This window comes from Mirounga angustirostris, unplaced genomic scaffold (genome assembly GCF_029215605.1).
Source record: "Mirounga angustirostris isolate CCGP_5_RB_7025 unplaced genomic scaffold, mMirAng1.0.hap1 SCAF_10, whole genome shotgun sequence".
Taxonomy (NCBI): domain Eukaryota; kingdom Metazoa; phylum Chordata; class Mammalia; order Carnivora; family Phocidae; genus Mirounga; species Mirounga angustirostris.
In genome coordinates, this window is record NW_026991718.1 from 123,148,195 (window position 1) to 123,161,795 (window position 13,601).

Here is a 13,601-nt window from a genome sequence, read left to right on the forward strand (position 1 = left end):
TCACACTCACTCGTGGCTCTCCTCTTTCTTTAAAAGTAGGGAACATCTTTATTTCATCCTATTTAGAACCAGAAGTCAAGGTGTTGTAAAGGGGAAGAAATTACCATTAATAAGCAGCCACTCTCCACCTATTAGGGGACGCTTCTCCACCCTCCACAACAGACCATCCAGGTGTTAGGTCCTCTTGTAGCTTCGAAGATTTGCTACGAACAGTTACTTTGCATCCCATCAAGATGCGCGCTCACGCACGCACACCCTTTTTTGACCCTGAGGTGTAACCAAGCCTGTTAGAGATGCTTGCCTAAGGCTTGGGCATCCGCAGGCTTCTACCAGACTGTCCTCTGTCCTAACACTTTCTGGGAGCCCGCAGCACTGTTTCCTCATGGCATTTGTCCCCTTTCTGAAAACTTCCACACTCCCATAAGGAGAGGGAAGAAATGAGGGTTATTTTTCAGCCCAAGATTAGAATAAGTGGCGCTTGCTTGCTACTGCATGGAAGCTGAGCAACCAGACTAGTTCAGAGCTCTTCCGCCTGTGGAAACCACACTCAAGCAAGGTCAGTGGGAGCCTGCCCGCTTCGTTGCAGTAGGGAACCGGGGGAGTCCCTGTGAGGGGCAAGGGGAGATACTGGGAAGTACGACTGGCCCACAGCGCATTGCAACTTTTCTTCTAGGTGCCTCCACACCACCGGTAGGTTGAGGCTGCAAGCGCACCTTGGGGCTACTGCCACCGCCTTGTGCTGTGAGGTCCCTTCTGTCCCCATACAGTAACTGAAGCTTCCTGATGGAATGCAGGTGGAATGGCTTAGTCAAAAGAAAGTTGGGGTGGGGTGGGGGTCGCCTGGGTGGCTCAGTGGGTTGGGAATCCGACTCTGATGTCCTCTCAGGTCATGATCTCAGGGTTGTGGGACACAGCCCTGTGTCGGGCTCCACACTGCGCGTGGAGCCTGCTTAGGATTCTCACTCCTCTGCACCTCCCCATCTCTCTCTCTCAAAAAAAAAAAGTGGGCCAGGAATATCCCTTGGTGATAGGAGAGTCAGTGTCAAGGAAGGCCTTGGTCTCGAATTCTCAAGTGGAGCAGGCAGTCCCAGGTCATAAGGCCGGTTCCAGAGCGGGTACTGGATTTGGGCTATCTTGAGAAAAAGACTCCTTTCAGGAGGCAAGGGGCACAAGCTTTGAAACTGGGTGTCGGGCTCAGGATTCTCCTCGTCTGTGAGACGCCCAGAAGGCACCGGCTCCCCTCTGCGCCGTCCCGGTTTCACTGCGAAGGGAAATGGACCCAGAGGCCCAGAAGGCAATGACCTTCGGGACTGGAACAAGTCTCGGGCCGTCCCTGACCCGCGTCCCCGCAGCCCGACCCGCGGCGGGGTTGAGGGCGCGCCCCGCCTCCGGAGGCGGGGTCCCAGAGGCCCCACCTGGGCCTCCTGGAGCGCTGAGGGGTCCCAGGTGGGGCGCGGGGCGGGGCGGGGGCTAAAGGGAGGGGCGGCCGCTCGGGACGAGAGCCCCGCCGCGGCTCGGCGAGCACCATGAACGCCAGCGGCCCGGGCTACCCGCTCGCCTCGCTCTACGTGGGCGACCTGCACCCCGACGTGACCGAGGCCATGCTGTACGAGAAGTTCTCGCCCGCCGGCCCCATCCTGTCCATCCGCGTGTGCCGCGACGTGGCCACCCGCCGCTCGCTGGGCTACGCCTACGTCAACTTCCAGCAGCCCGCCGACGGTGAGCCCGGGGGAGGGGGCACGGACGCACGGACACCCGGACGCCCGGGCCGACCGACAGCAGCTCGGGGCCTGCGCTGGCATCTCTGGCTCGTTTTGCAGCCAGGGAAACTGAGGCCCAGAGGGCGTTGGAAGGGGCCCTCGCCCTGAGACGGGAACGGGCAATTAGCGTGCGCCTGCTGTGTGTTTTACTGGTGCTCCGTCTTGCGGAGGACAAATATTAGGCTGAGTGAAAACAGCCAACCAAGGGCTTTGGGGTCGGGCCGACCTCGGATTAGCAAGGCGGCAGCTGTGTGACTTTGAGCAATTACTCAGCCATTCTGAGTTTCAGTTGCCTGTCCGAAAAATGGGGAGCGTACCTGCCTTTATAGAGTGGTTGGGAGGATGAGAAAGTCAAAGCACCTGGTGAGGATGCAGGTGATGGGTGGGGAAGCCAGGAGAGCCGGGCCTTGGGCTCGCGCCTTTCCCAGCTGCGAGATCTGAGTTTGCACCAGATCTGGTCTCCACTCCAGGCCCCAAAACCGGTTTCTCAGAGCTGATAGGATTGATTAGAGTTTCTTGGGTGGTTATGGCCCCACTCTCTGCGACAGTGGAGAGGATAAAAAGTAAGAGCACCGGGTTTTCCTAAAGCTCTGCCGCCAGGGTGTGAACTTGAGCAAGAGTTCACGAAACTCCACACCTCTCCCGTCTGTGAAAAGAGGCTAAGGCTTATTCCCCAATAGCACAGAAGGAGTGAGCTGTGTCAGTGAAGTATTTCCAGTATCCTTTGGTGCATGGTAAAACACCCTGGGTGGGTGGGAAGGTTTCCCAAACAAGGGTTTGCTGGGGTGGTTCTGCCTGTTTCCCAGCAGGTGACTGAGCTGGATTCCAGAGAGCCTTCTCCTTTGCTCTGCTTTACCCACCACTGCCTCTAACCTCTTCCTCCAAGCCCTGCACGCTCTGACCTTTCTGCCAGACTTCACAGATGAGATAAATGGAGCTCCAGGGAAGAGAAAGGATTTTGCCTCTTCGCTGGGAGGGAACAGGCTCTAGCAGTGGCAGGAGGATGGGCGTAGCCTGCTGTTTTCAGACACATTACCATTTACCAACCTCCTATTTTGTGCCAGGCACAAAGTGTGAGGCATCTTGTGTATCTTATTTAATTTTCAACCTGTCCGACCCCCTGGAGGAAGATAGTATTATCCCCCTTTGTTGGATGTGGAAAGGGGGTAATTGTCTCCTCATCCCCACTTCACAGGTGAAGAAAGCAGCTCAGAGAGGTGTTCTCCCCCAGAGCCCTACGACTTGGGATTGAGTCTCAACTCTGCTCCTCGGTACCTCTGAGCTCTGATTTCCCCTAACTGCTGCCACTCTTCGTCTTATGGGCTCTCCTTTTTGTTTTCATCTACTTGGTGTGCTTTCGAAAACCGCAGTGGACCTTGCTCCGCCCCTGACCCTCCCCCTTTCCCAGCCTCTGTTTTCCCTCTGCGAAGTGGGGATAGGAATCCATGCTCACGCGGCTCTACGAGGAGCTGAATGAGACCCCAATGGGAAGGTGGGAGGAGCGTGCCGCACATTAATTCTTTCTGCATATCTCCCCTGAGGCTCCAGGTTCTTCTCTCAAGTGAGACCCAGGCAGTGATTTTTTTTTTTCTTTTTTCCCTCTTTTGCTTCCAATGAAGCACCTGGGGGCTCAGGGAAAGAAATACCCTTACTTGCTCCTTTTTCTCCTCCTCCCCATCCCCCCACCCCGGTCCAGCGGAGCGGGCACTGGACACAATGAACTTTGAAGTGATCAAAGGCCAGGCCGTCCGCATCATGTGGTCCCAGCGAGACCCAGGACTCCGCAGGTCGGGTGTGGGCAACATCTTCATCAAGAACCTGGAGGACTCCATTGACAACAAGGCCTTATATGACACCTTCTCCACCTTTGGGAACATCCTCTCTTGCAAGGTGGGTGTGTGTCCTTGCGGGGGAGGGTCTGTGTTAAATACCCATGTGGCAAAAGGATCCCAAGCAGCACCCCGCTTCACACCTTGCTGAGCTGTCAACAACAAGGCTTTCTTTAGCTTATAATTCTGCAGTTGGCAATCTGGGCTGTGTTTGGCTGGGCACTTCTGCTCTCAGCTGGCTCCTTCATATGCCCGCTGCAAGCTGACTGGCTCTGCTTCTAGAGGTGGCTGGCTGTCAGCTGGAGCACCTCGGCTCTCTCCCTACGGTCTTTCCTCCTCCAGTGGGCTAGCCCAGGCTAGTCTCATGACAAGGGCCGCGTCCCAGGAGACTGGAAGCTCACCAGGCTTCTTGAGATGTAAGCTCAGAACTGGCCCGCCGTTCCTTCCACTGCATTCTGTTGGCCAAAGCAAGTCGTAAGACCAGTCCAAATTCAGAGAGAGAGAGGACAGTAGACACGACAGGATAAAGGGCATGGATACCGGAAGGCTGCTAATTAAGGCCATCAGGGCGGTCAGGCCTCGAGGCTTCCTCTGGGCCACTGAGGATTGGTCAGAAAGCTGGATGTGACCTGGGCGAGTCTCTGAGGCCTAACGAGGACCCACTGTGGTGGTGGGCCAGGTTAGATGCAAGGCGCACGGTGTGGGGCCTACCCTGGGAGCTCTCAGACTGGTTGGAGACGGTGAGACTTTTAGGAAAAGCTGGAAATTGGGCTCTGCGGGAGAAGCCTAGTGAGCCGTGTAGTCAGAGGCTCAGGATAGAAACCAGTTCCACGGGGCTGCCCTGGAAAGGGTTCTGTAGCGGGGTGGGAAGAGCACTAAACCCGTGGAGTCCGGCCAGCTACTGAGAAGTCAGCACAACACAGTCGGTCGGATCTTGGACTTTGGTACTGACTGTCTGGGGTTCAAATTCCGCCTCTTCCACTTCCTGGCACTGTGACCTTGGACCAGCTGAGTAACCTCTCCATACCTCGGCTTCCTCTAAAAGTTAGGGGCCGTGGTAGAACCTACCTCATAGGATTGTTGTGCATGTGTTTTAAGTCTGGTAATCTTCACGACATTGAAAGGACACCCAGCACCCTGTTCACCATCTAAGTGGTAGCTATCATAATCAAAAACTTTGGTGGCTAATGACCTTGGACTAGTCCTTCATTTCCATTTTCCCCCATCAGGCAGTGGGGGCTCAGAGGTTAAGAATTGCCTGGAGGGGCTCTTATAGCAAATAGGACAAGATAAGCATGTGATCCCCTTAGCAGGTGCTTGGCCCAGAGTGGGGCCCCAGTCAACATGATTAAATCTGGGTGGAAGAGCTCGGGCTGGAGTGGAACGTGGAGGGACTCTGTGTGGGGCACAGAGTAAGCGCTCAGATAGTAGTTATTTGTTACCTTTGCCATTCTTCTGTACCTGAACCCTCTGTGGGGGCCCCCCCAACCCCCTCCTTCTCCCCTGTGGCCCAGGTGGTGTGTGATGATCACGGTTCCCGAGGCTTCGGCTTTGTCCACTTTGAGACCCATGAGGCTGCACAGCAGGCCATTGCCACCATGAACGGGATGCTGCTGAATGACCGCAAAGTGTGAGTGGTGGGACATGGGGGGCCAGAGGCTGCCCGTCACCACCTCTTGGGCACCGGACACTGAGCCTCAGCCAGAACTCTCCTGGCGGTGTGACCTCGGAACAGTTCAGTCCCTCGGGAGCTCCCTTTCCCCAGGGAAGAACGGGGCTGCTGATATTCCTTAGAGGATTGCTCCGAGTCGTAAGTGAGAGGCTTTTGAAATTCCAGCAGGAACAGCTAATGGCCAGATCACCGCTGGATTCAGGGCTGTTTTCCAGCCTTCTCAGCATGACTGAATTTTTTTCTTAAGCCTCTTGTGTTGTTTCATGGGGTAACTCTCGCGTGGGCCGTGTCTGGTTCTCTCACCACTGCTTCCCTAGTGCATCCAGTACCTGTTACATGAATAAGCAAATGCCTGTGATCAGAGTTTCATCCCCAGTTTTTATTTTATTTTGTATTTTTTTTAAAAGATTTTATTTATTTCAGCGAGCGAGAGAGCAAGCATGCATGAGCAGGGGGAGGGGCAGAGGGAGAAGCAGACTCCCCGCTGAGCAGGGAGCCCGATGCAGGGCTCGATCCCCAGGACCCTGGGATCATGACCTGAGCCGAAGTCAGACACTTAACCGACTGAGCCACCCAGGCGTCCCTGTAGTTTTTTTTTGTTTTGTTTTGTTTTGTTTTGTTTTTAAGTAATCTCTACACCCAACGTGGGGCTTGAACTTATAGCCCTGAGACCAAGAGTCGCATGCTCCACTGACTGAGCCAGCCAGGCGCCCTTCATCCCGTTTTATAGGAATGAACGCTGAGGCTCAGAGAGGTTAAGTAACTTGCGCAGGGTCACACCGCTAGGCAACTGCAGCGTGAGGATTCAGGCCCTCATCTGTATGACTCTCAAGTTCATGCTTGCTCTTCTCTCCTGCACACTCAGCTGCCTGGTGTATGGTAGGAGTTCCCTGTGCCTTTGCCCCAAGAACGAACTCTTCCTAACCTTATGCTAGAGCATAGAATCTTGGCTGTTAGAAGTGGTCCGGCCTTGACTGTAGTCCATCTAGAGAGTATTGCCCTGCCCAGCCTCCCGATTCGGGATACAGGGGCCTTGGGGGCTGGCAGCAATTGATGTCAGTGACCCAGGGTTGCCGGGTGGGATGGGGGTGGCAGAGGGCTGGCGGCTGCCTACCCCGTCAGTGTGTCCACAGCTTCGTCGGCCACTTCAAGTCCCGACGAGAGCGGGAAGCAGAGCTGGGAGCTCGGGCCATGGAGTTTACCAACATTTATGTGAAGAACCTCCATGTGGACGTGGACGAGCAGGGCCTGCAGGACCTCTTCTCCCAGTTTGGTGGGTGTGTTCCCCAAAGGAATCAGGGATCACTTTGTCCTCTATCCCCAGGTTGGGCTAGGAGGAGGGGCAGCCTTTCTGGGGGCTTCCTGAGGAGTCAGCAGGGGGCAGCACTAAGTAGTCTCAAGCCCCCAGAGGGTGGGGGCGGGTTGGGGGGGTAAGGGAGGGGAACACCCTGGGGCTTCCCAAACTCCCCTTTGAGCCAGGTTGGCCCTTCCCAGGGAAGATGCTGAGTGTGAAGGTGATGAGGGACGACAGTGGCCACTCCCGAGGCTTCGGCTTTGTCAACTTTGAGAAGCATGAGGAAGCCCAGAAGGTAGGAGCCTCCCCATGGCTCTGTTTCATGGAGGAGGCACCAAGCCAGCACTAGGAAGAAAGGAGATCAGGCTCAGGGGGCTCCAGCTGCCACGGAGGAGAAGAAAGTCCCTCCCCAGCCTGGGCCCACACCAGTCAGGGCCCTTCCTGCCTGTGGCAAAGGCAGAAGGTTGTAGCCTCCTTTGGGTGCTTCCAAACCCTAAGGCCGACTGCTCTACATAGATTCTTGCCCACATGGGAGGTGGAAGGGCCTCTGAGATAGCCACGGCCCTCTTGAATTGATGGTGGGACTGAGGCTGGGGAGGGGAAGTGCTATGTGATTCCTAGCTCCCAGGTCTTTGCAAATGCTGTTTCTCAAAATGTTTCCCTACTCTTGCTCCTTAGATTAGTGCTGTCCAATAGAAATATAATGGGAGCCACATTATTTTCCAGCAGCCACATTAAAAAGGGTAAAAAAAAAAAAAACAAAAAACCAACAAACTGATTTTAATAATGTCTCATTCAACTTAACATATTGAAATTATCACTCCAGTGTATATTCAATAAAAAAATTGAGATATTTTACATTCCCCTTTTTTTGTATTAATTCTTTGAAATCTGGTACTCCCAGCACGTGAGCTCAGACTAGCCATAGTTCCAGTGCTCAGTAGCTCCACGTGGCTAGTGACCACCATATTGGACAGTGTGGCTTTAGACAACTTAGCGCTTACCCTGTGGGTTTCCCCTTATACTTTCCCTCCTCCGAGAAGCCTCCTCTAACCTCATGCTTCTGGCGAGGTACCCCTTCTGCCTCTCTCCATCAGTAACACAGATCTCCATGTATAGAACTGAGGGGAGAGACTGGGTCTCATTTCACAGCTAAATCTCTGGTGTTGCACCTGCCAATAGATACCAGATACCTATTGGCTGAACAAGTGAATGGAACGAGGTCACGTCGTGACAGAGCTGGAGTAATGTTTTCCTATTTGGCTTTCCACTCTAAAGCTCTTTCCCAGGCTGCTGCCCCATTAAGACCGTTGGACATGGGGGATCTCAGCTCACTGTGGATTCTGGCTAGAGAGATCTGACCCGGTGCCACCTTGATGGCAGCCACGACTCCCTGAGCACTTAGCAGGGGCCAGGCACTGTGCTAAGGGCTGCATGCACTCTCCTCTCTGTTCCACCAGCGTGGGCTCGGCCGTTTTCACCAAGTGCTCCAAGGGTGTAGCTGGTAAGAGGCATCACCGGGATTAGAACCTGCTCTTTCTGACCTCGGAGCTTTGTTCTTAAGTGCAAATGGCCCGTTTCAAAGGTGACCTCTTGCGTGTCCTTGGACAAATCCCACCCTCTCTCTAGGCTTTGGTTTTCTCAACTGTAAAATGACAAGTGGAATAGGTGGCTGAAGCTTCAGGGATCCATAGATGCCAAGGTCTTAGAGACTTTGGCAATGACTTTTATTTATTTTCTGTAAGCGTACATTTTTTTTTTTACAGTGTTATATTAGTTTCAGGTGTACAATATAGTGATTCCATACAATTCCAAACAATTCCATACACACCGTGATGTTTATAGCCACATTCTCTACAATAGCCAAATTATGGAATCAGCCCAAATGTCCATCAGTTGACAGATGGATAAAGAAGATGTGGGCTGTGTGTGTGTGTGTGTGTGTGTGTGTGTATGTATATACTTATACACACACGCTCAGTGGAATATTACCTATAAAAAATGAACTCTTGTTAAATAGGTGATGGGGATTGGGGAGTGCACTTGTTGGAATGAGCACCGGCTACTGTATGAAACTGTTGAATCACCATATTGTACACCTGAAACTAATATTATACTGTGTTAACCTATTTCACCCATCCCTCCACCCTCCTCCCCTCTGCTAACCGTCAGTTCTCTATAGTGAAGAGTCTGTTTCTTGGTTTGCCTCCCTCTTTTTTTTCCCCTTGCTCATTTGTTTTGTTTCTTAAATTCCACATGAGTGAAATCATATGATATTTATCTTTTTCTGACCATTTTGCTTAGCATCATACTCTCTAGCTTCATCCATGTCCTTGAAATGGCAAGCTTTCATTCTTTTTTAAGGCTGAATAATAATCCCAAACTGTAGTCATCAAAGTAGTATGTTACTGGCACAAAAATAGACACACAGATCAATGGAACAGAATAGAAAACCCAGGTAACGACCTTTTAAGACTGAGGTGGAACTAACTTTATTGGGGCCCGAGAGTATGTTTACATGGATTTGCATGTTTAGGGGGGGATGCTAAAGTCACAATTATGTGAAAGTATTTTTTTATTTTTTTAAAGATTTTATTCATGAGAGAGAGAGAGAGAGGTAGAGGGAGAAGCAGACTCCCAAGGAGCAGGGAGCCCCATGCGAGACTCGATTCCAGGACCCCAGAATCATGAACTGAGCTGAAGGCATACGCTTAACACCCAGGCTCCCCGTGAAAATATTTTTTTTAAAGTGAGTGAGAGGGAGAGAGAGAGCACAAGTGGGGAGCAGGGGAAGAGGGAGAAACAGAACCCCCTGCTGAGCAGGGAGCCTGATGTGGGGCTTGATCCTAGGTCCTGGGATCATGACCTGAGCTGAAAGCAGATGCTTAACCGACTGAGCCACCCAGGCCCCTATGTGAAAATATTTACTAACTAGCTGACCACTTAAAAAGTCAGTTCCCTTTTGTTCAGGCCCCACTTTGGGCATAGGGCTTACTTTAAAAAGTCCCCTTTGAAACATTTCTCCTCACTACTGCTAGTGTCTAATCCTAACCATTGAGCTGGTACACACACGAGTCTACCTTTTGCTGATTTTTTGCAGATGAGTCCATGTAAATTCAGTTCAGGATAAATGCATTAAGAGAAGTTGCATGTCTTGAAGAAGAGAAAGCCACTGACAATTTAGGACATGGCAGTCTCAGGTGTAGATACAGTTAAGAACCTAAATGTTAAATATGGGAAATTTGCTTATTTCAATTTCACTTTTTAAAGTACAGCTCCAATCAAATTTTTTATTTTATTTTTTTAAAGATTTTATATGCCAGAGAGAGAGGGGATAAGCAGGGGGAACAGCGGGCAGAGGGAGAAGCAGGCTCCCTGCTGAGCAAGGAGCCTGATGAGGGACTGGATCCCAGGACCCTGGGATCATGACCTGAGCCGAAGGCAGGCGCTTAACTGACTGAGTCACCCAGGCGTCTCCACATTTTTTATATCTGTGGTTTACTCTGAAATTTTGTCCCATGTTTTCAAAAAGTGGATTCACTTTAAATGGCCTTTATCCTGGTTCTAATTATTCTCAGCCAGCGAGGCTGGCCTAGCTTGCAGGTGGCTCCCTTCAGGACCGGACACTGGGACTGGAGACCAGGGCCCCGGGGGAGGGGTGGGGGGAGGTGGTTACCAAGGACTCTCTCCCCTCCCCTGGCCAGGCTGTGCTGGACATGAATGGGAAGGAGGTGAGCGGGCGGCTGCTGTACGTGGGCCGGGCCCAGAAGCGTGTGGAACGGCAGAATGAGCTGAAGCGCAGGTTCGAGCAGATGAAGCAGGACCGGCTGACCCGTTACCAGGTGACAGCCCCCTGCTAAGTGAGCGTGTCCGTGTGTGGAGGGCCCTGAATGGGAAGCCTTCCTCCAGCAATCCCACGTCTGGGAACTTGGCTTTAAAGGGGGGGCAGGGGGGCGGTGGCTGTAGCTTCCAGGGGATGGGCACGCTGAGTGAGTGGGGGGCATGGGTGCCATGCAAGACTGGAAACAGGAGGCTGGGTGGCCAGGGCTTCCAGGCCCCACCATGGCCTGCGTTGGCCTCTGACACAAGGCTACCTGGGGCTTGGAGGGGAAGGGACACACTGAGCAATAACCTTTCTTTCTAGGGTGTGAACCTGTACGTTAAGAACCTAGATGACTGCATTGATGATGAGAAGCTGAGAAAAGAGTTCTCACCCTATGGAGTGATTACCAGTGCTAAGGTGAGGACTGGGGGCACCTACAGGGGATAGAGAGCCTGCCTGTCCTGTCCTGCTGCCTGCACACCCTTCCCTCCCTCCCTCCCTCCCTCCCTCGTGGCTTCCAAGGGGTTGGTGCTGAGCTACTCCTTTTAGGGTTTGGGGGGCTATGTCTGACCCCCATTGGAGCTTGATGTCATCTGCAGCCTTGTCTGCTCTGGAGGGGCAGAGGGTGGAAGTCCAGTCCCAGTCACACAGCTGGACTTATTGGGGCTCCCTATAACCTTGGTTCATTCAAAAAGCATTTATTGAGTGCCTACTGTATGCCAGATTCTAGAAATTCATGTCTCAGAATTTCCGCTGACTCTTGTCTTCTGGACCTCAGTTTCCCCATTTGGAAAATGAGAGGGTTGGGCTGCTTCATTTGTCATTCATTCTTCCCCATTTACTGAGCACTTGCCACGTGCCCAGCCCACTTAGCACCTGACACGTGATGATTGGCTGTTCTACTTTTTAGCCCATGTCTTCTGAACTTCATCTATACGATGAGAGTGTTGGGCTCATTGGATGTTTCTCGGCCCTGGCTTATTAACCCCTCCCTCCGGGGAGCTCTTACAGATACCTGAGTTAGACAAATGGAAGGTTTCAGAGTAGGGCCTAGGCATTTTATTTTAAAGCTCCTCAGATGATTTTCATATAACCCAGTGTTCGTTCATTCCATACTTAAGCACCTCCTGTCTTACCAGGCCCTCTGGGAAGCCTATAGTAACGAGTTAGATGTGGTTCTTGCCCTTGACTAGCTTATAATCAAGTGAGGATGTCAGATGCATCACTAACTCAAATCCATTATAAGGTGTTTGTGGGGTGATTGGGGGTATTGGAGGCAGAGCTGTGGTAGCTCAGGGGAACAGGAAGGAGGGCTTCCTGCAAGAAGTGGCAGTGGCAGAAGCATTTGGCTTGACTGTGAGGAGGTAGGGAGCTACAGGGAGGAATGAAGAACTTTCCAAAGATATCAGTGTGAGTGATGGGGCTGGAGACCAGAATATGTGATGTGATGGTTGGGTTCTTGGGAAGTGGTCTAGAAGTTCTTTTGCCTTTTGAATCCAATTGCATTGTTTAAATTTTTAAATCTTTTTTAAAGATTTTATTTATTTGTCTGAGAGAACACAAACAGGGGGAGCGGCAGGCAGAGGGAGAAGCAGGCTCCCCACTGAGCAGGGAGCCCAATGTAGGACTCAATCCCAGGACCCTGGGATCACGACCTGAGCCAAAGGCAGATGCTTAACTGACTGAGCCACCCAGGCATCCCTGTTGAAAACAATTTTAAATGTCCTTCAGGAAGCCTGGTGTTTAGGGCAGAGGTTCTAACAATTTTTGAGTTAAGGATCTTTGAAAAAATGACAGAGCTATGGGACATGTAAATAAGCATCAGTAAATTTGCTTAAACGTTATGAAAAAGCTATGGGCCCTCTTTCCCAGCAAATATATACCTTGTGTAGTATTGTGGTTGAAAACTGGGATGTTAAAGTTAATTAGAACTAGGTGTAAATCCCAGTCCTACATTAACTACTGTAGAATCTGAGGGAAGTGACTTTGCCTTTTGGAGTCTGTTTACCCATCTGTGAAATGGGAGCAACATTATCTACCTCTCGAGGTATCCTGAGCACTAAGGAGCCTGCATGCAGAGCACCTGCCCACAACAAGTAGTGAAATGATGATCTGATTATTCACACGTAGTGTCTAATTTCTGGAGATTCACCGACCTCCTTGAGGACTCCTTGAGGGAAGGGAATTGTAAAAATCTGGGTTGCTCAGAGTTGCAGCACTATCTTGTTAATTGACCAATTAGGTTATAAAGTGGGGATTTTATGTACCTTTATATTTATGATTTCGATTGTATATAAAATACAGTGAGAATGAAAATGAGTTAAGGCATATAAAGTGCTAAAAGTACTATCATGTTTATAGTAAGCTGCATCAATGTATTTTGTCATTATTTACTACCTAACAGAAGTTCTAATTATTTACTTGTTAAGACAATACTTTTGTGCCAAGAAAATCTGGGTTATGAAAGCCTATGGATCCCTTCTGAGAATATTTTTCAATGCATAAAAGAAAGTTCAGAGGAGGGGCACCCGGATGGCTCAGTCGGTTAAGCGTCTGCCTTCGGCTCAGGTCATGATCCCAGGGTCCTGGGATCGAGCCCGACATCGGGCTCCCTGCTTAGCGGGGAGCCTGCTTCTCCCTCTCCCTCTGCCGACAGCCCCCCCTGCTTATGCTCTCTCTGTCTCTGTCAAATAAATCAATAAAATCTTTAAAAAAAAAATTCAGAGGATTACAAAAAAACAATTATATTGAAACACAACTCTCAAAATATGGAGGTGACAGGAGTAGGTGCTTCCTTACTGTACCTAGCTATACGATCTAGGGAGGTGGCATTAGCATAGAAGTTATGTGGGGGGCAGCAGTGATTAACATGATATGAAAATATTTTCTTCCTGACAAAATCCCAAGCACAGCCAAGACTCCCCTATTTTTGTTGCCCATATTCACAATAGAAGGGAACGCTAATGTGAAAACAAAGAGGCCATTTTTTCCCCCATCCAAGTTCATAGACCTCCTGACTTCTATCCACTGGCCTCCCTGAGGGGGATCTGTGAACCCTCAGGCCCAGGCCCCAATGTGAATGGGTAGCAAAGTGCAGTTTGAACACCAATTATGTAGAACACGGGCTCTAATAGAGCAGATTTAAAAAGTATGTCGGTTCAAGTCCAAATGTGTGAGCCAGGCCAGTGTCTTGATCCCAAAAAAGATTACGAACCATACATGC

General features: G+C 51.0%; 1 protein-coding gene across 7 annotated transcripts in view; it reads left to right on the plus strand.

Moving 5' to 3' along the window:
- The first annotated feature begins 145 nt into the window (after nt 1-145).
- Nucleotides 146-13,601, plus strand: part of PABPC1L (poly(A) binding protein cytoplasmic 1 like) — a 28,109-nt gene continuing 14,653 nt past the window's right edge. For 6 of the 7 annotated variants that reach the window (XR_010405867.1, XR_010405866.1, XM_064573228.1 and 3 more), the window contains exons 1-6: nt 1,864-3,650; nt 5,104-5,219; nt 6,395-6,534; nt 6,756-6,850; nt 10,260-10,397; nt 10,700-10,795. Coding sequence is in view for 5 of the 7 variants with exons in the window: in XM_064573228.1 (XP_064429298.1) it covers nt 3,477-3,650; nt 5,104-5,219; nt 6,395-6,534; nt 6,756-6,850; nt 10,260-10,397; nt 10,700-10,795 (759 nt within the window). In the remaining 2 variants the exon portion in view is untranslated. Of the gene's footprint in view, nt 1,720-1,863; nt 3,651-5,103; nt 5,220-6,394; nt 6,535-6,755; nt 6,851-10,259; nt 10,398-10,699; nt 10,796-13,601 lie in introns of those variants that run through there. The other variant, XM_045885826.3, reaches the window with a different exon arrangement.